At 41.5% G+C, this 25,505-nt stretch overlaps 1 protein-coding gene across 5 annotated transcripts in view; it reads left to right on the top strand.

Annotated features, from left to right (window-relative positions):
- Window positions 1-25,505, top strand: part of Gpm6b (glycoprotein M6B) — a 163,332-nt gene that overhangs the window by 120,247 nt on the left and 17,580 nt on the right. For 2 of the 5 annotated variants that reach the window (XM_027946542.2, XM_027946544.2), the window contains exon 2: window positions 5,801-5,920. The exons of the other annotated variants lie outside the window; for them this stretch is intronic. In XM_027946542.2, coding sequence (XP_027802343.1) covers window positions 5,801-5,920 — 120 coding nt within the window. The remainder of the gene's footprint in view (window positions 1-5,800; window positions 5,921-25,505) is intronic. 5 annotated transcript variants of the gene reach the window in all.

The following is a 25,505-nucleotide window of genomic DNA, read 5'->3' as shown; positions in this document are numbered from 1 at the left end:
GGAGAACACATCCCAGCTATTGTGATTCACAAACTCCCACAGAGAGAGCTGTTTATTTAAAAACTAAATCAGAATGGCTTTGTTCCTATTTTAGACAAAAATAATCCAAGGCTCCACAAAAGAAAAGCATTTGTGTTTTTGAAATGGTCTCATAGCTTTGCTCACAGAATGCTACTGGATGACCAAAATTCACAAAGAGTGTTTAGTATATATTCAGGAATTTTTAAGGAAAGCAAGTAGCAGGCTTTCTCAGATGCATTGGTAAAATGCCAAATTGTTACAAATGACGGTTTTTAAATTGAGAGCATTAAATTAAATCAAAGTGTGAGGATTGATTGAGTAAGCAGATTCACTGCAAATGAAATAAGTGGAGGAAATGAATAAGACAGAATCAAAGGAAATAGATCACGGGATCCAATAATAAAAAGATGGAGAGTTAGGTTTCCATTTATTTCAGTGGAGTATTACTTGATGTCAATTCATTTGTGAAAACAGATGCATCTGAAATTGCTGGGAGCATGTAATCACTGGGTAGAAAAACAATTGAATCATAACAACTCTGTATGCTCTATTATATGAAAAAAAAATCTGAGTAGCTGTGATGAAGGTTATTTTTATGACATATAGGAAATTGGATTCTACTGAAATAATTATAGTCAGGCTAGTTCAGTTCCTATGAATCGTTGCTGAAATAAAATCCAGAATCTAGGCATCAAATTAAGTTCCTAACCACATAGAAAGAAAAATGTAGTAAATTGGAAATAATGTTTAATTTAAAATAAATTGCAGGATATAGTCAAGAATAAGAAATGAATTCAAATTGACTTGTTTGTAAAATTAACAGATCCATTTCCATCTTTTTTTGATCAAGTAGATATGATTTTCTACATGTTTTTAAAATTTAAAAAAAAAATGTATACTTTTGACTCTCCTTTTTTTGTTTAGGAGGAAAAGCACTCTTTTAGAACATATGACTTGTATACTGAAAACCAGAGGGGTACATTTAACGTCACAATATTCTTAATGATCGATGAGTTATGCATTTTTATTGACATTTTTTAACTTGTATTTATGAATGTGGTACGGAGAAAGTTTTAGATGCACTTTTTCTCTAAGAATTTGCCAAGGTGGACATCTGAAGAGATGGTGTCTGGGGAATAGGCTATAGAGAAAAGTGCCTGGCCAGATGGTGTGAGACACATGTGGTAGGTATGATATGGTGTCATTTGATTCTTCTTCTTCTTTTTTTTTTTTTTTTTTTTAAGAAAATTTAAATGTGGAGAAAGGTCTCAAAGAGCCATTTGGTACATCTGCCACTTTTTACATTATCAGTTCCATAAGCATACTTTACAAGACTTGGTCATGCTAATTCATTAGAAAAGAGTTCTGGTCTATTTCTGGAAACTTACCTTTTGTCTTCCTTGGAACTGAGTGTCAACCCAAATTAAGATCGTACATTTTAAGATTATGTTTCTTTGTCACTTGGAAGTACAAGTCAATTTAAGGTAAATGATCTTAATAAAATATTTAGTCTTGCTATATTTGAGAACATGCAAAATAGCCCGTGTCTGCATGATGTAAGCTTCCCCTTCCCATGACTGGTGTTGGATTGTTCCAAAGATACTCCCCTCCTTTTTTCTCCCTTGGACCAAATGCATGCATGTGCACACACCCACACATACATGCACACCCGTGCACACGAACATACACACACACATGAGATGTTTGGCCAGGAGTAGGACTGGCTATGGGATGAAGAAAGAACAGGATGCACATTGACTTTTAAGAGAGGGAAGCTACAATTCCAGTTTTGCAAATGTGCTTTGTTGCTCCTCATTTGTTTATTCATTTATTCACTTCATTGTGTTCTCCTTTGAAATGTTATCCCCTGTCCTCTCAGCATTTGTTAGAGGAGTGAAAGTGTACTAACTCATTTTAGGCACTATCATTAAGAGTGGTACAATTTCAGCTGGGCATGGTGACATACACCTGTAATCCCGGCAATTTGGGAGGCTAAGGCAGGAGGCTCACAAGTTCAAGGGCAGCCTCAGGAACTTAAGGAGACCCTGACTCAAAATAAAAAAGGGCTAGGAATGTGGCCCAGGGGTTAAGCACTCCTGGGTTCAATCCCCATTACCAAAAAAAAAAGTAGTATAATCTCAGGTTCCATAATTTTGTTGGATTGGTGGCAAATAAAATAGAAGACAACAGTGGCATAGAAAATTTTGATTCTTAACCAGCCCAGTGATATTTGTCTTTGGAGAGTGTGTAATAGGAGAAAATAAAATAATATCATATTTTATAGGCTGACTTTATTAGTTATATTAACTGATTTATATAATCAAGTCTTACTATGCTATATTTGGCATCACAAGTCACACTTTTTTCGAAATGTAAAGGACCAGGTAGCAAATATTTACAGCTTTGCAGACCACAGGTCTTTGTCACACCTGTTGAAATCTGCCATTGTAGCATGAAATCAATCATAATATGAAAACAAATGATTGCAATTTTGTTCCAATAAAACTTTTTTTTATAAAAACAGCCAGCTGGGGATATAGCTCAGTTGGAAGAGTGCTTGCCTTGCATGCACAAGACCCTGGGTGCAATCCCCAGCACCAAAAAAACAAAAACCCAGATAGCCATCATTTGCCAACCATTACTATATTCTATATTCTATTGTATTGTTATGGCTTTCTTTTAATATTTTAGCTAATAGCTAAAAATGAAGGATGATAAATATAGCTTTGAATGATCAGTGAATATTTTCTCTCTAGGCAGCTTAGTGATTGTCACTTAATTGCTTCTAACATAATAAACAGGGGAAAAAAAGGAATGCAGCACTGTTTTGCTTTATTTTCTTTAGTTTCCCATTGTTCATGTCATGCCCAACTTTGGTGATGACCACTCACAGTTGTGTGTCTACATAAACCACTAGCACTCACCACATCCCCATCTTCTGATCTCAAAGGGGGACATTTTGCAGTGTTTCCTCCATAAGGCCTAAACCATTTCCTCATTCTTACCAGATGCCTGGAATGAACAGGGTGTTTTGATATACCCCTGGAGCTGAGGCTTTTTGCAATCAAGCTTTTTGCTTCTAGGTGTTGGGACCCTGTCCTCAGTATTCAAATATATATTGTGCTCTCTGAAAATTTACAGATAGCCTTATATTTAATGTCTCAATTTTATCTCAAGTTTATTTTATACTAAGTTTATCTCCGGGGCTGGGGAATATAGCTTAGTTGATAGAGTGCTTGCCTCACATGCACAAGGCCCTGGGTTCAATCCCCAGCACCAAAAAAACAAAAAGTTTATTTCTAAAATGTAAAATCCAAGTGATTTTTCTTTTCTTTCCTATTTAAAGATTTGCTGTTGTAACAAGACCTCTCCAGAAGTATCAGTTCAGGGAATGGAAAAACATCTATGCAGTTGCTGATCCCATTTGTGCATCTGCTGGGGTAGTTATGTTTGAATGATGAATTAAGTACCTCAGGCATGGCTGCCAGAAGACACACTGGTGTTAGGAAATCCATGGTTTTTCATTGATGTTGCCCAGCAGCTAGTGACTGATTCACCAAATGTCTGCAGACTTCCCCATCCATATAGAGAGATGAGGGCAGGACGGGTACAGATCCTCTGAATTGCATGGCCTGGCTAGAGTAGAAGTCTACAGGGTAGGGAACATGGAGGGCCATTCTGGGTCCATGGGCTCCCAGTGTGTTTCCTTACTTCCAACTAAATATTCATTCAGCTAATAGTTATTAGGCACCTACTGTATGCTGGGTGTGCAAAGATGAAATCTGAAAAAGGAAGATGAGGGGCTGGGAGTGTAAATCAGAAATAGAGCACTTCCTAGCATGCATGGGCCCTGGGTTCCATCCCCAGCACCCACTCCCCCCAAAAAAGAAGGATGAAAAATTTCACATTAAAAGTGACTAAGGTACTTAGAATCCTCTTGTTTGGGGGACCAACATGAAGGGCTCACAGCCACTTTGCTAAGAGGAAATTAGATTGTTCGATGAGGTGACTTGACCTTCTGGTTCTTTCTAGCCTCAAGAGTTCTTTGCTGCAGAGAACATAGCACCTTTGAGAATCTTCTTGAAGGCTGAGGATTATGAGCTTTTATAAACCTGAATTAACATCAGTAGCTGAGGACCAGGGCCATTTCTTTAGGAGGCATAGCACAGCTCACCTCAGCATGGACCTCAGAAAAACACTGCTGCCTCTGGAAAAAGTATAGAACAGCCGCAAATGCACAGGCTCAGGAGGAGGTTGCAGTGGTTTTTTTAAAGTGCGCCCTCTGGAGGCTGATCGCCCAGGTGCACACCCAGGCTCCTCCACCCACTGGCCAAATGATCTTTACCTTTTTGTCTCCCTCCTTTCTTCATTTATCAAGACAGAATAACAATTTCATAAGGTAGTTGTGATGGATAATGGAACAGGCACCATGTGCTCATTAATATGACAACTAGCGCATCATAAACACTTTATAAATTATAGCTGTCACCCTCAGCACTGATAACAGAAACAGCAGTAGCCAAAAAGTTTTGTTGTGCAGTTCTGATCTTATTCAAGTCTCTTTTATTTCTCCTTTTAGACAAAGCATTTTTATCTTACTTTGAAGTCAAAAAGGGTCTCTCTAAAGTGTCACCTAGAAAAGTAAGTCTTTGCTTCCCAATCTGAAAATTCTTAAAGAGTTTTCAGAGAGAGAGGAGCGTGGAGTTGGGATTCCATGCAGGCACTGTCAGATTTTCAGTGTACCCTGTCAGGGTGTTTGCTGCTTTGCCTCCCAATGTGGATATTTACTGGGTCTTTATCAGCAGCCATCTAAGGTGCCAAATGGAGCATTAAAACTGCTCTTCTGATGGAATCATTGCCCACATCAGTGCCAGAAGCATTTTTTTTTTTTAAATCTCTAAATATTTGTGATACCCAGAGGACATAACCCCTTATCCAGTTTATAGAATTTTCAGACATAAACTGGCCATGGTGACCTGAGTTTGTTAGGGATTTCAAGATTATAATTCAACTGTTACCAGAAGCTTCTTCTATGCCAGGCAAATTGGTAGGTATTTTCTTCTCCATTCTCTAAAAAGTGGGAAACAGTCATATTGACAGAGACCCAAGTCCTTTGGAGGCCAGTTGTCAACACCTGAGTAAGCTCTGACTTGAGCCCCAGACCTGCAGCCCTTTCTTCATACTGAGAAATCATTGAAATAGGATTTAATGTAGAATATTCTAGACTCTGATATTCTGAGCTGAAGGAGAGGTGACACAGAATACCACAAATGTCAGTGGAGGATAGATATTTTATCCAAGATTCAGCAGGCTACTGGGTTATGTGTCAGATTTTTAGGACTGAAACTGGGGACAATTATAGAGAGTGAACCTATGTTCACCTTTGCTTATGCAGCTGGCAAAAATTATAGTGCTCTTTTGGTCTGAAAAGGAAATAAAACAGAAAAATTGTGCAAAGCCAAATTTTAACTATAAATAGTGTCTTTTCCAAATGAGCATTTTGAGGGGTGGGTTGGAGGGAGGAGGTGGAGACATGAACAAAGGAAAGGAGATTTTGGTGATCTGTATAAATTGAAATTAAAAGACAAAGGAAGCGACTCCAACATTCTTAAATGTATCATGCAGAGTTGTTGAACTGATACTGAAGGATTACATTTCAATAGCATATATTTAAGCTCCCATTTCCTTGAAGTATATGGTAAAAGAATAAATAAAAATGCTGATATAGAATCTTTGCTGGAGATAGAGACACTGACTCTTTGCCACCTGAAATTGGCAGTGAACAGCAGAGCTGAAATGGAAATTGGCAGGTACCACTGGATGTACCCAGGCTCAAAGAACCACCAGTACCATCCTGTGCCAACCATGGGGGACAGGGCTAGCCCCTTGAGCAGTCCAGGTAAATACAGCCTTGGGGTGAATTCTAATAGCAAGTCAACTGTTATCTTTACTATGATTTGTAATAGCTCTTTCAGTTTCGTGATATTTTATGTTTTGCTTGATGCATTAATTTGTTGACATGGGCATGGGTGGAATTGGCCCTTTAAAAATTTTTTAATCATCTTTCATTTTCTCTCCCCCTTTCCATTCCACCCCATCTTTCTCTATTTTCTCTCCCTCTTTCCTCACCCCACCTCTTTTTCTCTAAGGGAACAGTGTACAGTAAGATAGGCCTTGGGGCTAACATAAAATTTTGGATGTCTGAACCAATAATGGGGAAGGGGGACCATATATGTCCACCACTGGGCCTGGAACAGGACCAGGGCAGACAAGGAGCCTTGGATGTAGGAGTTCTGAGCATGCCCCCAATATCTCTTCAACCTGGCTGTTTTGTGTCACCCTCTTTTAACATTGGTCAATGTCTTTGAGAAAGAGAAATCCAAGCATGTGAAATTAGGATTGGATCAGTGTGTGTTCAACTCCCACCAGGTAGGTCCCTTGAATTTAGTTTCCATTTTCCTTGCTCTTGAAGAGCACTGGTGTCTCAAACCACTAGGTACTGGGTCTGGATGAAATCCATGATTGGATTTGGGGATCTCGGGGAAGGGAGAATGCTGACCAATATGGGCATCTACCCTTTTGTATTCCCAAAGTTTACATGTGGCAATGTTCAGCTCAGGTGGCGAAAACTCAATGATTTAGCTAACATAGAACTGTAGTTCAAAGTATGTCGGATGTGACATAAAGGGCTGCTGGCGGGTCAGATAAACACAACAGCAGGCTTAAAGTATTGCCGTGATTTTTGTGTCACCCATAATGTCATCTCTCCCAAATGGCTGCTTGCTTTGTTAGGAATAAATCAGAAATGGCAGCTTAGCAAGTACAGCTCTGGAAGGAGCAATCCTGAGATACAGTGGAAGATACCTATTGAATGGCAAAGTCATAAAACCCTTTATTTCATAAAACCATCTTTTTTCTTCAAGACCTAGATTGTGGTGTCAGGTTAATGGCCATGAAATCTGACTTTCTGCCTTGGATCTGTTAGGTACCAGTTCTGTGTGTATCTGTGCAACGCTGGTTAGAAAAGGTGAGCAGAAATGGATCAGGCATCCATTCTCATAGATCTTTTAAAGAATGTAGGGGGTACCAGATATGGTGGTGCATGCCTGTAATCCCAGCAACTGGAGAGACTGAGGCAGGAGGATTACAAGTTTGAGGCAAGCCTCAGCAACTTAGAGAGGCCTGGTCTCAAAAAATAAAAGGGGCTGGGGATGTGGCTCAATGGTTACGAGCCCCTGGATTCAATCCCCAGTCCAGTAGGAAAAGAAAATTAAAAAGAAAGGGTTCTGGAATCTTGATTTTAAAAAATTGTCTTTAGACATAATATAACCAATACAATACTGTTCAGTAATAAAAAGGAATGAAGTATTGACCCATGCTGTGACATGGGTCAATGTCAAAAATATGTTAAGTAAAAGAAGTCAGACACAATGTTATATGGCTCCATTTGTTTTAAATTTCCAGAACTGGTGAATCCATAGAGACAAAAAATAGATTACTGGTTGTCAGAGACTTAGGAAAGTGGGGAATGGACCACAACTATAGATGGGCACAAGGAATGATGAAGATGTTCTGAAATGAGATTGTGGTGATGTAAATTTACCCGAAACCATTGAGTAGTACATTTGAAATAAGTGAATTTTATGAACATAAATTGTACTCCATGAAGGTATTTTAAAAAGTGCCCCCCCTCTGGGGCTGGGGATGTGGCTCAAGCGGTAGCGCGCTCGCCTGGCATGCGTGCGGCCCGGGTTCGATCCTCAGCACCACATACAAACAAAGATGTTGTGTCCGCCGAAAACTAAAAAATAAATATTAAAATTCTCTCTCTATCGCTCTCTCCTCTCTCTCTATCTTTAAAAAAAAAAAAAAAAAGTGCCCCCCCCCCCCAAGCTATTAGGCACGTGTAGTTTAAGGTTGGAGGGTATTTGTTAACAAGAAAGCCCCTGGTATCAGAAACTACTGCTTGAGGCAGGAGGGTGGTCATTTTAAGAATAAGTGTTAGGGGCTGGGGCTGGGGCTCAGTGGTAGAGCGCTTGCCTAGCATATACAATGCGCTGGGTTTGATCCTCAGCACCACATAAAAACAAATAAATAAATAAATAACGTATTGTGTCCAACTACTATATATATATATAAATAAAAGAATAAGTGTTAGATGACAGTTTATGCTGTGTAATACCACCACCAAGTGTTGGGTACTGCTTCAAATCCCATCTGGAGAGCCTGAGTCAGATGAATAATGATTGTCAACAGCCCCTTGTCCATTCAGGTCTGGTTTTGGCACCAAAGAAGTTCAGGCCAGCATAGGTCTTTCTGCCAGATAAGTTAGGCGATAATGGATTTTATCTGAGCATGCTGGTGCACACCTATAATCCAACAACTTGGGAGACTGAGGCAGGAAGATTCAAGTTCAAAGCCAGTCTCAGCAAATTAGCAAGGCCCTAAGCAATTTAGCAAGACCCTATCTCAAAAATAAAAGATAAAAGGGACTGGGGGTATAGCTCAGTGGTAAGCACTCCTGGATTCAATCCCCAGTTCCCTTCCCTCCAAATCCTCAATCTTGAAATGGTCTCAACCCACAAAAAAGTTTTAACTTTTTTGTGCATGAACTGCAATCATTGGTGAGAGGGGGAAATGCTGCTGACGCACAAAACATTGGGATCATTTGTGTCTGTGCTGGCCATGGAGACCTTACTCTTGATAGTATAAAGACAATGGTGTAGGCCTCAGAGAAGGGGGCTTTAAACCGACCATGCTGTCACCTTTCCAGGCGCTTAGAGGTTTTCTTGGCTCCAAAATCGATGCAGTTGCCATTCTGTACTTAGATCCTAACCAGATGGTGTGAGGGAAAAAATAGAGAATTCCATATGGCTCTTGTGTCTTTTTTTTTTTTTTTTTTTTTTGCATAGAGTTCTCAGTTTCTTTCCACTGGGGGAAAGAGGTTTTGATACAGCCTGACCAAGAAGTCTTTGCCAAAGGAAAATGCTTCTCTCACCCACATAGTCTTGTCTTGCAGCAGGGGCTACCATTCCTCCAACTTCCTTATTCCCCCACCACAAATGTCAAGGCTGTTCTAGTGTCCTTTGTCTTGATTTTTTTTTTTTTTTTGTCTTTTTTTTCCCCCCTGCTGCAGCTTCCTGATACAATGACTTTTTAAAGACCTAGGTAATAACTCTTTCACCCTTTTTTATCTTTTCATTTTTTCCATACATCTGGTCTAGGCCTACAAAGGTCAAAGGAGGAACCCCTTGTAAAACTGCCTGAGGGGCCTAGGTCTGAGATAGTAATCTGACGCTTATTGCAAGGGTGAAACAAGATCTAATGCTAGATCTGCATTCCATGGAAAATTGTGCTTAAGGTTTAGGAAACATTCCCAGGCTGCTATAAATTGTGTTACGCAGGCTTCAGAGAATAGTTTCAGAGAACTTAGATTCTCTGCTTCAAGTGTGGGCTGTAGCTCAGCAGAATTGGCATCTCCTGGGAATTTGGGAGAAAGGCACAATCTCAGTCCTCCCTATCTACACTGAATCAGAATCTGTATTTTAGTAAGATTTCCAGGTGATTCCTATGCACATGAAGGTTTGGGAAACATTAATTTACAGCCAAGTCCATGAAAAAGAAAGGCACAGACAGGAAGGAATCGAAGATGTGAAGTTACCTTCAAAATCTAGAAATTTGTCTTTGGAAAAGAGAAAAAATTGCTTAAAGTATTGATTCTTTCTTCTTTCTGTCTCTATTTATGGAGAGGTATGAGTAAGATGTGTCATGGTAATCATGAACATGAGTCCTGGTTGGTTTGAAATACTGTGACCTTTGATTCTCTTACCTGCTTGTCTGATGAAGGAGATTGGGAAGGAGCTGTGAAGGTGAAAAAGGTTCATTTTCTTGGGCAAAGAGAGGGCCAGAGGAGAAAGTTAGTAATGGGAGTTTGAGAATAGTTCTCAAATGCGTCTCATGTACCTCTTGAATATAATTTATGGCATATAAGCTGTATTTATTATTTAATGTAGGCTGCGATCCAATGGACCAAGAATGACTGCTCATATATACAGTGGTAAATCTGTAGTTGAGAATTCAGCCTGACAGATAAAGAACACAACAACCATTAACTTCACCAACCCATCCCCCTCTCCCAAATCTGAATAGCTCTGATGCTTACTTAGATTGAGATGGCTGTAGACCATTCCAGAAGTCCAGAAAAAGATGGTGCTCTCTCACCTATGGAACATAATAGAGGGGTGAAGAGAGGAGAGCTGTGGAAATGCTGGTGTTCAGCAAGATGCCCAAATGTTGTGCTTTGCATGGTCAACTATGGATTCCCGAGCAGCCATGGGGGTTGGTGACTGAGAGGGAGGGAGAAGTATCTTGAGTGAACTGCTATGACTTGGGTTCTACAGTCTTACTCTCAGGACTCTGTTCAAGGCTGTGTATGTGTCCAGGTGTGACCTCAGGCAGGCTACCTGAGAACGGCAGACTTCCTCTTCCTGTCCTCTGACTGCTGAGCCTGGGACTTTCCTCTCATGCAGTTACTTTATGGCCTGGCAGCTATGGGTGGGAGTCTTGGAAAAAGCTGTTGGTTTAAGGCCACCAAATTTGAGGTCTTTCTCCAAATCATTTTAAATGTATTTCAAGAGGAAAATGCCTCCTACTGTAATTGTATGCACCATTGGGGCCTGTGCTTGTGGTTGGGTGTCTGCCATAACCCACGTGCCAATCCTGCTGTGCAGGTTCTGGGGCACTGCCTCACTGTTCCCCAGAGCCTGGGTGCACAAGCTTTCTGAGCTTAGATGGCTCAATCCAGGGAAGCTCTCAACCTGTCGGATGCTTCCTGTCACTCTGGGTGTTTCTGGTGCGATGGAGGGAAATGGTGAACAAGCACACTATAGCCCAGGTTCATGCTGCCAAGTTCCTGAGGTTTTTAGGATTCTTTACATTTTGTTTTCTGCTATATAAATTATTTCATTTTCATATCACAAAAAGGTGGTCTATGGTACAGTAACTATTTTATAGCTTATTTAGCAAAGACTGTAATCAGCCATTTTATATCCATAAAACATTTCTAGGTGTTTACAAAGGTTCAATTTTTGGTCTGCTATGTTGTCATTAAATGATTAGCACTTGATTGTGTAAGAGTGACTTACTGTGTCTGTGATCTATCAGTTTTTTCTGCCTTTTGGTCCTGTGTCTGCCCCTCAGAGTAGGAAGACGAAGCAGAGATGAGAAGCAAATGCATCCATATTGAGTGCTGATCTGAAGCTTTTTGTCAGGCACAGCAATTGGTTTTAGGGACACAACTTGGATTACTCCAAGTTGAATAATTCTAGGTGTTTAGAAATTGTGGCATATGGTCTTTCCTTTCTTCCTGATCCCACTCACATTGTTTTCAGTTAGAATTACCTTATTTTGTTTTGAAATGTTTTGCTCCCCTTCCAGGTAACTGAAGTTACCCGGAAGTAGCTAAGGAAGCCACTTGAGTCTTCCTATCTCCCTCCAGGCTGTCCTTTTAGACCCCAGTTCACTCTCAAATTATCCACACACATCACCTGTTTCCAGTTCTGTGAAAAACTGATGTAAAATGGCTTTTGTACTAAATGGAGAGTCTTAGATGGGACAAGTATCAGAGAGTCATTTAGATGGATCGAGACTTTCTCTGAAGGTCATTATGCTTGCATTTTATCTGGAAGCTTCCATGGATGATGCTTTGGTCCCAAGAAGATTAACTAGTGCTGAAACAAATGTCAGGCTGGTAGGAGACAAAACAAATACTTGAACAACCTTGTTTATCAATGTAATCAATGGAGATTCCTGTGAGGACTTGACTTAGACCAGGATTGTGATGCCACCCACTATGCTTTTTGCAAATAGTTTTATGTGAACCAGCCATGCTCATTCATTTACAGATGCTTTGTGGCTACTTTGATGCTCCAATAGGAGAAATGAAAAGTCACTATGCAACAGTAATCTCTACAAGACCCTGAATCAGTGAAGTGCTGTCCCATCACCTTGGCCATATTCTAATCCTAAGAAGCAAGTTACTAGAACCAGCCCACACTCAAGGGGGAGGGAATTACCCAAGGACATGACTATAGGAGTGGGGCCTGTTAGAAAGCTGTCTGCCATAGTCCATGAAATACTTCACAGTGGAAATGCATCCTAAGTTCTCTTAGAGCACTGGCTTCTCTCCTGAATGATAATAGCCCCTTCACTTTCCCAAAGTCTCACCTTTGGGAGCCTGCATCCCAGTACTGGGTACCTAGTCGGTGCTTGATGACCCCTGAGACACTAGACTTTAAGAAACAAGGTCTTCGAATCTCACTGTCTGCTTTGTCCTGTCTTAGTGCCTGGGACCATTTATGGTATTGTGACAATTGTTTTATTTTTTAGCACTCATGATGTGTGGCTCCATGTGATACTGTACAGTTTTGGTGTCCTTTGTGTACTTACTTGACTTGCCTCCTGGGCCAGGCTGATGAGGACCTTGCACTCTCATTTGCACAGGAGCTTAATAGGTATTGAAGTAAACTGAACTTGACTGGCTAGTGCAGTTCTCTACAAAGGCTTGTGTACATTCTAAGTTGGGAGAAAGAATGTAAATGGTGTTAACTTTGTGGACTAAATTAGTTTTCTCTAATATGTCTTCAACCTTGGCTTATAGCAGAATCCTGGGGTCAGGGGGGGTGTCTTTTAAAATCTTGAGACCACCTCCATCCAGACCAACTCAAGTCCAAATCTTGGAATGGGGCTAGCCATCAGCCCATCAGCATTTTTATTTTTTGGGGGGGTGGTACTGGGGATTGAACTCAGGGTCACTAGACCACTGGGCCATATCCCCAGCTCTATTTTGTATTTTATTTAGAGACAGGGTCTCACTGAATTCCTTAGTGCCTCACTGTTGCTGAGGCTGGCTTTGAACTCGTGATCCTCCTATCTCAGCCTCCCAAGCTGCTGGGATTGCAGGTACACGCCACCGCACCCAGCTGCTATCAACATTCTTGAAAGCTCACTAAGAGATGCTTACATGCACCCCAGGTTGAAAACTACTGTACCAGACCAGGGTCTCCCAATTAGGGGAAGTTTTGCCTTTCAGAAATGTGCTAAGGACGTATACAACTGAGAAAGTGCTCCTGGCATCTATCTGCTGAGTGGAAGTCAGGGATTCTGCTAAACACCTGCAGGCCACAGGAGAGCTCTCTCCGTCAACAGAGAACCAGCTAGCCCCCAAAGTTGAGAAACCCCTTATCCTATGAGTTGGGATGTTGGTAGTAGCAGCTCATGCTAAGCTTTTTTCAGGCATGGATAGCTTGAGGTGTCTGGACATTATATACTGGATGATCTCCTCCCCAATGCTTTCTACAGAGAAATATGTGCTTTTAAAAGGGACACAGCACTTAAATCCATGAATTTGAGTCTACAGATATGTATGTATGTGATCTCTACCACATACATGCATGTACACATCTATATATGTGCTATGAATACCCTACCCATACAGACACACACATGGGATGTGGGGGGTGTTGTTCCAGTTAGAGGAACAGCTAAGTTTTAATCATCTCCTTTTACTTTTCTTTCTCCTAATTGTAGCCTCCTGTCCTCTACTTGTCTGGTAAAGGTCCTGAGTCCTTTCTGACCCTTTGCTGTCCTCAGCCCTCAGCACAGAGGAGGCCTCCTGCTCTGCCTTACTGACCTGAGGGCCCATCATCAAGTACAAGAGCCTGCTGGTTCTGCAGCCTCAGCATTGGTCCCAGCCCACCCCACCCAGGGTGATGTGCCACCAATCTTTAATTCCCTCCAAAGGTCCACAGCCCTTTTAATTACTATTGTCTTGTAGAAATTGAACTTAACAAGACATTTTAAGAAACTGGTTTTGGGGAATAATTGGTATGCATGTACTGCATCTATTTATGGTGTCTGTTTGGTAAACCTTAATGTGTGCACCCATAAAACCAACACAAACAGGATGGTGACATATCTGTCACATACCAAAGTTTCCTCAAGCCCCTTTTAATGCTGACACCCCCTCCCAAGCAACCACTGATTTGCTCTCTGCCTCCCTGGCAGTTTCCTTTTCCAGGAATGCCTCTTCTGAAGATCTGTTCACATAAATCTCACACCCTTTCTCATTTATCCTTTCCTATAAAACATCGTGACATTGATTGTACTGCTCCATGGCTTTGTCTGATTTTTATCCTTTTTGCTTCTGTTGAAGATGCCCTGCCCCCCTTGGAAGCCAACTCAGACCCGTTTTGCTACCACCTACAGCTGAAGACTTTAGTTTGCACCCACTTGGGTCCAGCCTACACACCGGAGCCAGATTCATCTCTTAAAAGTACATCTCAGATCATGTCACTCGCCTGCACACAAATCTTCCCTCTTTTGCCACTGCCTGCAAAATGAAGCTCAGAAGCTCAGAAACTTCAGGCTGGCTTGGATGCCTCCCACGGGGCAAGGGAGGGCCCACCTGCCTTTCTGGCACCTGCCCACACTACCCTGCTGTCCTTGAGAAACTCAGCCATACCAGGGCCCCAGCACCGCACTGGTCCTGCTTTCCTTCCCTCAAGCCTTTCATTGGCATCTGTTCTTCAAGCCCTATCATCCAGAAACCCTTTCCTTGGCTCGCCCTACTAACCAAGATCTGTGTCTACCTCACTCCCCCATGTCCCTGTGTCTCCTCTATTCTAATTAAAGGTTGTCTTACATCTTTGTATGTCACTACCTCATCCCCCCACCCCTCCAAGAATGGGTGCCAGGAAGGGTGCACCTGCAGTCCCCAGCAGTCACTCCCATAGCAGCAGGACTCCATAGACACTGAATGAATGGAATTCAGAAGAGTGGACATGCTGTCCCCTAGGTGGTCAAGGAAGCCAAGTGCCACTGGAGCTCAACATTACTTCTTACAGATCTCCCTCTCTTCCCCTAATCAGCACCAGTCTCCCTAATTCCTTGGTACCCCACTTGACCAAGCTAACAGCAAATATATGATATTCCGGAAAACCAAACCAGTTCCCACAAAAGGCAGAGGAAGAGGCTCACAAGTATCTGTTTCTTGAGTTTGCTTATTCCCAGCCATGTAAGTGTATCTTTACTTTTATATAATCATTCATCTTGCCATTTATCTTGCACTGCTCAGACCTTATTACAAATATTGGAAGTTAATTTATTTTACAATTTTCACAGAATGCCATTTCAGAAAGGAAAGCTCCTCCTTAAACAGATTTTAGGACAAGCTTTTAAAAGGGTTTGCTGAAAAATGCTTCACTTTATGGCATTAAAAAGGCTCAGCATTCTTAATGTTCTTATATAGTTGAATTTTTATGTCTAATACTGTAAGAAAGAAAGCTGAGAAGCAACCTATCATTTAAGTGATTTTTGCATTTAGCTCTTTAACAGGAAGCCCCTCTGTGAATTGACTTAATGTGTTGTACTAGTGGTTCTCAGACTTTGAGGTGTTTGTCCCTTTATACTTTTTTTTTTTTCTTGGTTAGGTCTCTTTATACTCTTAAGAATAATCAAGTCCTTCCCCAAAAGCTTTTACTCATATAGGGATTTATACCAATTTTTCTATATTAGAAATTGTAACTAAGAAATGTATTTCTTTAATAATGAAATTATTAGGGTTGGGGATATAGCTCAGTTGGTAGAGTGCTTGCCTCCCATGCACAAGGCCCTGAGTTCAATCCCCAGCACACCAAAAAGAAATGAAAGAAAAAGAAATAAAATAATATAATAAAATTATTAAAATAACAAACCCATTCTCTGTTATCCTAAATACTGAGAGTAGTAAGTACAATTTTACATTTTTGTAAATCTCTTTAATATCTAGTTTAATATTTGATAGCCGGATACTTGCCTGCGTCTCTGCATTCATTTAGGGTATCTTGCTTTATTTGAAGTATAGGAATCTCTCATCACAGGCACAGGTATGTAGTTGGAGAAGGGAGGAAGGTTTTAATGGCCTTTTCAAATACTTGTGGAGTTCTTCCTTTACAGTACACCAGAATTCAGTAAGTACCTATTTCTGTTTTTTCCTCTCTTCACAGTTTTTTAATATTGTTTAGTTGTTAATGGATCTTTATTTTTATTTATTTATATGTGATGCTGAGAATCGAACCCAGTGCCTCTCACATGCTAGGCAAGCACTTTACCATTGAGCCACAACCCCAGCCCCTCTCTTCACATTTTTATTGGTGTATTATAGTTGTACATAATGGTGGGGATTTGTCATTACATATTCATACATGCACACAAGAGAACCATATAATTTGGCCCATATCATTCAGTAGTTGTTTATTAAAGATTTTGTAGTGTGGAATATGAAACCATGTTGGTGAACTTTTTGTACTCTGTTCCATTAGAATTCATCACTCTATTTGTGCTTTGGCTTTTTATGTTCCAGAATGATTACAAAATGAAATTATATCATTTGCAGGAAAATGGATGGAACTTGAGACCATTATGTTAAGTGAAATAAGCCAAAGTCAGAAGTTCAAGGGTCCTGTGTTTTCTCTCATGTGGAAGCTAGAGAGGGAAAAGTAAATAAAAGGTGGTGAGTAGGGAGATCTCATGAAAAGGAAAGGGAGATCAATACAGGGAAGGGACCAAGGGGTGAGAGGTGGAGAGGGTAGGGGGAAATGCTGGGGAGTGATATTGGCCAAATGACATTGTTATATTGTGTGCATGTACCAAAAAAAAAAAAAAAAATTCCATCACTATGTACAACTATAATGCACCAATTAAAAAAAAAGTGGAAAGAGAAAAAAATGATTTTGTAAAAATCACATACCGGTTGTTTGGAAAACATTGGTTCTCTGAATTGATCTATTCAAATATTAACACATTTCATTAAACCATATTTTTAAAAATCCCGTTTGTTCCTATCACCACTGATTGCATCAAGAAGCCCTAGAGCTGTCAGTTTCACTATGGCAGGTACAATTTCCCCCAAATTCATTGGCAGCAGATACTACCAGTTTTCTTTGAAATGACAGACTGCTCACTTGGTTTTTCTTTTTAAGGAAATTCCTGCCAAATTCCTAAGTCTGAATAACTATAGCTTGTCATTTTTTTTTTTTTTTTTGTACTGGGGATTGAACTCGGGGGCATTCTACCAGAGCTACATCCTCTACTCTTTTATAAGTTTTTTTTTATTTTGAGACAGAGTCTCACTAAATTGCTGAGACTGGCCTTGAACTTGTGGTCCTCCTGCCTCAGCCTCCTGAGTTGCTGGGGTTACAGGCGTGTGTATGCTATCATGTCTGGCTTCTTCTTGTCAGTCATCTTCCAACAAAAGATAGTATTCTACAAAGAAAAAAAAAAAAAAAACCTTTTAAAGGGAAACTGGCTCTTTTGTATCTCTCTTCCTGTGAGTATATGGTGGGTAAAGAATGTGCTAGTGGGGCCAGGTGTGATGGGGCACACCCGTGATCCCAGCAGCTGGGGAGCCTGAGACAAGAGAATCGAGAGTTCAAAGCCAGCCTCAGCATTGGTGAAGTACTTAGCAACTCAGTGAGACCCTGTCTCTAAATAAAAATACAAAATAGGGCTGGGGATGTGGCTTAGTGGTTGAGTACCCCTGAGTTAAATTGCCAGTACTCCTCCCGATCAAAAAAAAAAAAAAAAAAAGAATGTGCTAGTGGGAAGTATATTTTGCAGCCACTGCTTGATATTGGCTAAGGGGTAAGCAGTTTTGTTGGGGAAATGTCAATGCAGTGAAGTAAATAACATCTTAGCACCATCATAAAAGAGTTTCGATCTCCCAGACCTCCTGAAAGGGCCTCCGCATCTCCCAGGGCTATGCAGACCATGCTTTTAGAACCCCACATTCTACCTCTTAGCTCAGTGTGGCGCTGGTGGACCTTCAGTACACAGGACGGAATCACCTGGGAGCTGGCATGAAATGCAGGAGCTCAGTCCTCTCCCAGATCTGTTTGAAAAGAATTTTGCATTTTAATGTGTGCAATTAAAGTTTCAGAGCCACTGCTGTTTAATGGGCTCTGCAAACTTTTCCTGCAAAGGGCCTGATGGTAAGTATCTGTGGCAACTACTCAACTCTGGCTCTGTAGCTTGAGAGTAGACCATATGTAAGTGAGCAACTGTGGCCGTGTGCCAATAAAACTTTATTTATGGACACCAAAATTTGAATTTCATATACTTTCCATGTGTCACAAACTATTTGAGCTTTTTTCTTTTCTTTTCTTTTTTCAATACCTTTATATTATTTATGTGGTGCTGAGGATTGAACCCAGTGCCCCATGAATGCAAGGCAAGTGCTTTACCCCTAAGTCACAACCCCGGCCCTCTTTTCTTTTTTAACTACTTAGAAATGTAAAAATCATTCTTAGTTCACAGGATGCATTGGAGAGCCAGATTTGGCCTGTAGGCTACAGTTTGCTGACCCTTGCTCTGTATCACTTGTTGTCAGCTTGGGTGCTCACTGAAATCACTAAAGGAACTTGAAAAGCCAAACATAACCTAATTCCTGAAGTCCCACCTCTAGGAATTCTGATTTATTGCTGTGGAGTGAAGCCTGGGCATTAGGATTTTCAAATGTTCTCCAGATGACTCAATGTGCAGGAAAATTTGACAATGTTTAATTCTATAATTTTCTCAAAGTAAATTTTATTTTATGCATTTCTTTTTACATTTTAGAATTTGGAGGTGTTATCAGAGGGCGGTGACGAGGATGGTGCATTGTAACCTCAGAGCAGGGTTTTTCACTCTGGATCAAAATGCCGGTAGTGTCCAATCATTGTTTGGGAGCAGGGTTGTCCTATGATATTTAACAGCATCCGTGCGTGGCTTCTACCTCCCACTTGTCAGTAGCATCCTTTGGGGAGGATTGCCCATGATTGAGACCCACTGGTCTGAATATGTGTAGGCATTTTGTTTCTGCTGTCTCAGGCTTTTCACTTTGGCACTGTAGACATTCAGGGCTGGATAAATCTTTGTTGAGAGGGGCTGTCCTATGCAGCGTGGGATATTGCGCATCATCCCTGGCCTCCTCTGACTAGATGCCAGTAGCACCCCTTCCCACAGTTGTGACTATCCAAAATATCTCCAGGCATTGCCGGATGTCCCAAGGGGCACAATCATCCCCTGTTGAGAATGTTCCTTAGCCTTCTCAGAGTTAGGAAGGCTTGGGTCCACTGACATTCACTTCTGCTTCTCTTAAGTAGGATTCTGTCCACCTCCATTTCCCTGTTACACCTCTATTTCCCTGTTGTTTCAAATAGCTGTTACTAGGTGTTTGAAAGTTGCAAAGCTTGGTTCCTCCTTTTTTTTTTTTTTCAATTTTGTGCTCATCAGGAATCAATAAAGTAGCAAAGAAGGACTCTGTAGAGGAGTGGGGGTGGGGGTGGGGGGTGTGTATGGGGGGATGGAGCGGGGAGAGAGAGAGAGGGAGAGAGGGAGAGGGATGGAGGGAGGGAGGAGAGAGAGAAACAGACATTCATTTCCTGGGGAAGAATCTGAGCCCTGTTCCCACTGACCCCGCCCCTCCCGAGCCAGCATTAAATCTACAGCCAAGATCAGGACAACTTGGGCAAATCACTTGGCCATTATGAACTCACGGCCATGGCAACGGCCATCCACAAGCCCGAGGACAAAAGGTATCTTATTCTGTTGTTCTGCACAAAAGGTTCTAGGGATGCAGGAGACAAAATGGCTATTGAGAGAGGCAATGATGTGTGTTTTTTTCTCCCTACTATGTGGTTTATATTTAAACTGTCTTAGGCTAATGCACATTGGAATTTTTGTGTGAATCAAAACCTAAAACTCTGTTTAGCTAGAGACTAGCTAGATGAAGGCTTAAAGCTAAACAGAGGTTTTGGGGTTTGGTGAGAGGTCTTGAGAATTACTCGTAAAATGTGCTAGAAAGCCTGGCATTGATTTTTTTTTTTTTTTTAAACTAGTAGGTCACCATGAAGCTAGAATTAGGCAGCCAACATAGATAAGTAAATTGAATCAGGTCAGATCCAGGAGGCCAATTTGAATGAGTCCAGGAAATTGGAGACTGCCCCCTGAGGGATTGAAATGCCTTCAGAGCCCTTCCTCCACCCTGCTCCAACCTGTTGCTAAGGTAACCTGTCCCCGGAATTGCCCCTCCCTGAAGGGAGCTATAAAGTTGTTAATGTGTCCTTGCAGGGCTCCATCCTGCCCTTCCCCCTTCAGCCCACCTGCTTCCCACCTTTTGGCCATTCCTGGGTCTAGTCTCCTAAGCAGGGAGGAGAAAGATAGGGGAAGAGGACAGGAGAACAAAGGAAACCTAAGACATAAAAAGGCAGAATACCCCGCCTCTTGAGATACCAGGATACCATCTATGGCCCCCTTCTCCCTCTCAGGAGAAGTCTGTTACTCCTTTTTATTTATTTATTTATTTTTATTTAAAAAAATTATATATTTATTTTTTTAGGTGTAGATGGACACAACCCAATGCCTTATTATTTTTATGTGGTGCTGAGGATCAAACCCGGTCCCTCCCGTGCTAGGCGAGCCTTCTACCGCTGAGCCACAATCCCAGCCCCTGTTTCTCCTTTTTAAATAAACCCTGCTTTATATGCTTGCCTCGGCATGCTTCCCAAACTTCAAACTTCAACATGTGAGGAAGCAGGACTTGTCACAGATAATCGGTGGTATTAACAGTTATCTAGAGAAAAAAAAGTTTCCTTGCCTCTTCTGGTTCATGTTAACCAACGCTGCCATTGCTGGTTTGAAGCTTGGGAAGATTCTGTCTGTGGGTTTGTAAGAATATCCAAGAAAAGCGCTGATCTTTCTTGGCTAATATCAACTTCTAATAGTATGATGCTTTGCTGATACTGGACACACCCCCAAACTTAAAAATCATCAGCTTGCCTATGACTTCTTGCACTACAGACAATCTGAATCAGAGGTCCACTTCCTTTACATAGGTGCTCCCAGTACCATGCAAGGTGTCTGCTTTCTCAAGTAACTGTGTACCTGTTTTCTCAGCCCCTGCATATGCCATGACACTAAAGCTTCTTGGATATGAAAAATCCCAAGGTTAACGGTATTGTTGGCTCCGAAAAAGCACTATAATTGCACTCTTTTTTCAAGACAGCCTTAAACAACTTGGAACATTTGGGTTTTGTTCCTTGCAGTCCCTGGAACTTGTCATTTGATTTGCAAGTGACTAGAGTATTGTGGCCAAACCCAGCAGGCTACCATTTTCTTAGGGAGAGAACACCAAACACCATTGAATGTGAAAGCAGACACTGCAGATGGACTCAGGATATACCCCTGAGGTGGGAAGATGGCACTGCTAACTAGCAACAGGCTTCTCCAATGTTCCTGTGCACATGGATCCTAGAGGGAAGTGCTTATAGTGTAGATGCCAACTCAGCTGGTCGGGGTTGGCCCAAGATTCTGTTTCCCACAACCTTCCATTTCTCACAAGCTGATGCTGCTGGCCTCAGGAAAGCATTTTCAATTGATAAGCAGTCCACTGGCATCTCTTTTTGACCAGTGATCATACTTTGAACACCAACCGGTGCTTTTAGATATGGGCTGCAAACCTTTTCTATAAAGAGTTACATAGCAGATGTGTCAGGCTTTGCAAGCATGTGAACTGTCACAACTATGGACAAAAACAGCCAGGTGATTTATAAATGAGTAAGTGCGGCTGTATTCCAATAAAATTTTATTTATGCAAGCAGATCATAGTTTGCTGACCCCTGGTTTTAGAAAAATTCAAGCATTGACGGTGATGGATACTGTGGTGGGTCATTGTTACTCCCTTTCATAGTAAGGGGGAAGTCATTAATTCTCCTGTGGTGATATTGCATTAATCATGGCTTGTCCCTTGATACAGAGTTTGATGGTCACTGTGGTTGGGATGACATAGTAGGTGAGGTTATGTCTGCCTTTCCTGGCTGGGTTTCTATCTAATAAGTATGAAATAAAACATTACTGTGGACAAAAAAGGTAAAAGAACTCCTTTAGGGCTGGGGCTGTAGCTCAGTGGTGGAGCACTTGTCTAGCACATCTGAGGCACTGAGTTCGATCCTCAGCACCACATACAAATAAATAAATAAAAAGATTAAAAAAAAAAAAAAAACCCCTTTCATCCCCTTCCACATAAATATAAAACTGGCTACATAGTTTGCAGACCTGGTATAATATTCTGTAAGGGTCCGGCGAAGCGTCGGAGGAAGAGACCACCAAGAGACTGACTTTATGCAATAAGCAGGAGGGGGTTTATTGAGATTCCAGCATGCTGGGGCTCCATGCCCACTCGAGAAGGGAGAGCAGCCCAGAGCCCAGAGCCGGGGTTGAACAATGCTTAAGTACCCTTTTTTTGGGGAAGGCGGGGACTTTACATACATCACAGTCTCCTTTAACAAATCACCATACACCAACAAAGTCAAACAACAATTCTTAGACTTGATTAGTACATACATTGGCAGGAACAGGGCTGGCTGGAGTGATAGGTCATTCCTAAGGAGGGGGTTACATTTAAACTGATTGGTTCGGGCCCTGAATGTCTACGTGACAAGCTGCACAGGATCTTAGGCTATAAATCAACTAAATGGCCAGTAGGGCATTGTCTTAACTGCCTCAGGAATTTAACCCATGCTTTGCAGTTTAGAAGCAGGTTTACAATGCCTGGTCCTTTACATTTTAACTCAGGCTTTGCAGCTTAGAATCTTTACCCTTTCAATTCATATGCTCTTGTTCAAAAATTAAAGAATTTCAAGGTGGCTGTAGCAGAGCATTAGGCCAAGCATGTGGCCCCACAAGACAGTAGAGGGAGCCGTTGCAGCCACTACCTCTGCTGTACACATACCTACCTATATTTCAACTTAAATGCTGTTTAATGTGAAGGTCCTAATATTGTAGAATCCAGTCTAAGAAAATATTTTGCTTTTTCTTACTGACTTTTTGAGGCAGTTTTGGGATGAGTGTGTACCAAGCCCAGTGTTTGGTGATATCTTGCCCACTGTTGATACAGGTGGCATCTAGACTAGCACAGAAGATGCAGTGGGGAGCAATCCATTTAACAGTGGTTGGATATCCACCACCCAGATAATTTTTTTAATATTTATTTTTAGTTGTAGTTGGACACAATACCTTTATTTATTTTTCTGTGGTGCTGAGGATCGAATCCAAGGCCTTTCACGTGCTAGGCAAGTGCTCTACCACTGAGCTACAACCCTGTCCCCCAGAAAATTTTTGATCTGGTGTTATGCTTGAATTCGGGACCCCCAAAGACCACCAGAGACCCAAGATCGATGCAAGCAGCAAAGAGGTGTTTATTGAGAGCTAGCTTGGTCCTCCGCACGCACACACAACAACTGGTGACGCTGAGAGGCCCCGAGCCCAGGGTTTGCAGCATTTTTATACATTTTTTGGAGAGGGCAGGGACTTCACATACATCAAAGCATCCCTTAGCAAATCATCACACACCACGGGAAAATCAAATAACAACTCTAAAACATGATTAGCACATTCACTGGCGGGAACAAGTTGGGTAGGGATGATTGGTCAGTGCAAAAGGGGTATTCATTTGAACTGATTGGTTTAAGGAAAGAGGGGTGTACGTGCTGAACTACATGGTTTCCCAATATGTTATCAACCACCATAAACTACTGGGAGGGTTATCTGGCATCCCAGGTATTTCCCTGTCTCATGCTGATTGGTGGCTGCTAGGGGGCTGCTATGGATCCCCACCTAGCCTGACTGAGTCAGGGACACCTGGCAGCAGATCTCTCCTGTTATTTGTAGATAAACAACTTAGCAGGGTGGGAATGTGCCTAGGAGTGCTCTGTGGGATTTTCCAAGGACAAAGGTCATGTCCCTTTCTTCGACAGGCTTTGCTCTGAGATAGAGGCTGGTTTTTCACTGGCCCACCAACCTAGAACAAGCTCTTGTAGAGTTTATTCTACAGCAAGTTCTTAATTGCTGTTAAACATCATGATGCATTTATAGTTCCATTTTTCTCCACAATATTCCCCAGCAGTGTTATTTCCTATCAAGTTTTCCCATACTGTGTGCTACCAGCTTCTAGACACACTAGCTGGCAGGGTCTGTAAGAGTTTTATCTATGCATGTGGATTAAAGATGACCAATATGGTGATTTCAGTTTTGTAGAGGTAAGGGTTCCTCCAGCCACAAATGAAATCATCTTTGAAAACATAAGGAAGTTGGCATCTGCTGTGACAGTGTGATTCATTAAAGTGATTCCCCAACTTCTTGAATCCTTGAATTCCCCTGCTGTTACCAAACTAGATCCACAGCACGGGGTATATGGAGTCCCTGGGAGATATAAATTGCAGGGAAACTTTAGCCTTGATCTACTGTTGAATTTGGGACTGGACAGCAGTGTTCTTCTAACCCCACTCATCTTTTTGAACCTGGGAGCAGCTGTGATGTTTCCTTTGAACAAAGCAGAACGTTCTAACCCTTTGGATGAGAGAGCCTTTTGAAGTGGCAACTGTGGATATGGAAGGATGAGTTCTGTTGTTAAAGGGCGAATGTGCTGTACCGGCACACCTAACCCTAACTGAATGATAAGAAAGGATATGGGTTTATTAAAAATATATATACAGCAAAAATATCCAGAAATTAATGGACATTTGTCAGGTAATATGTCGCTGTCACATTAGTCATTTAAGTATTTTGCATATATATCTTTCAATAGAAAGCCTTTCCTCCTTCCTCCTCCAGTGTGAGTTATTTGCTTCTATCGTTTTCTCTCCTCCCCTGACTCTCCAGTGGTCTGTAATCTGGTGGTCATCATGCTATATACTATGAATTTGTTCCTTGTCTGCTGGCTGCATTAGATTGATTTTGAAGGCAAAGACATCTTATTTCAGATGTGTATCCCTTGGTGCTAAGCAGCGTTTGGCACCCACCCAGTAGGTCTTCAGAAGGACTCAAACAATGAAATCCAAAGTACAAAATAAAACCTGGTTATGATCCAATTTATGTTATAGAAAATTGAATATTTGCCAAGTCAAAATGTGTCTTTTTTTTTTTTTTGGTACTGAGGATTGAACTCGGGGTACTCAACCACTGAGCCACATCCCCAGCCCTATTTTGTATTTTATAGTAGAGAGACAGGATCTCACTGAGTTGCTCGCTGTTGCTAAGATTGGCTTTGAACTTGAGAATCTCCTGCCTCAGCCTCCCAAGCCACTGGGATTATAGACGTGCTCCACCATGCCTGGCTCTAAAATGTGTCTTTTAAAGCAGCATTCTGTGATGATGAAACAATTGTTTTGTATCTGCATTGTCTGTCATGGGAGCCACTAGCATAAGTGGCTACTGTGCACATGAAACATGGCTAGTACAACCAAGGACCTGAATATTTCTTTTTATTTAATTTAAAATAGTCATGTGCAAGTGGCTACCTTATTGACCAGTACCATCCCAAGGCCACATATCTCTGTCCAAGAAAGACCAGACACAACTGGGTTAGCCAGCAGGCAGGCATTCATCTTGTTCTTATCACAGAGACTGAGAAT

This window comes from Marmota flaviventris, chromosome X, assembly GCF_047511675.1.
Source record: "Marmota flaviventris isolate mMarFla1 chromosome X, mMarFla1.hap1, whole genome shotgun sequence".
NCBI lineage: Eukaryota > Metazoa > Chordata > Mammalia > Rodentia > Sciuridae > Marmota > Marmota flaviventris.
The sequence above is the reverse complement of the archived record's forward strand: the minus strand, read 5'-3'. Positions and strand labels throughout refer to the sequence as shown.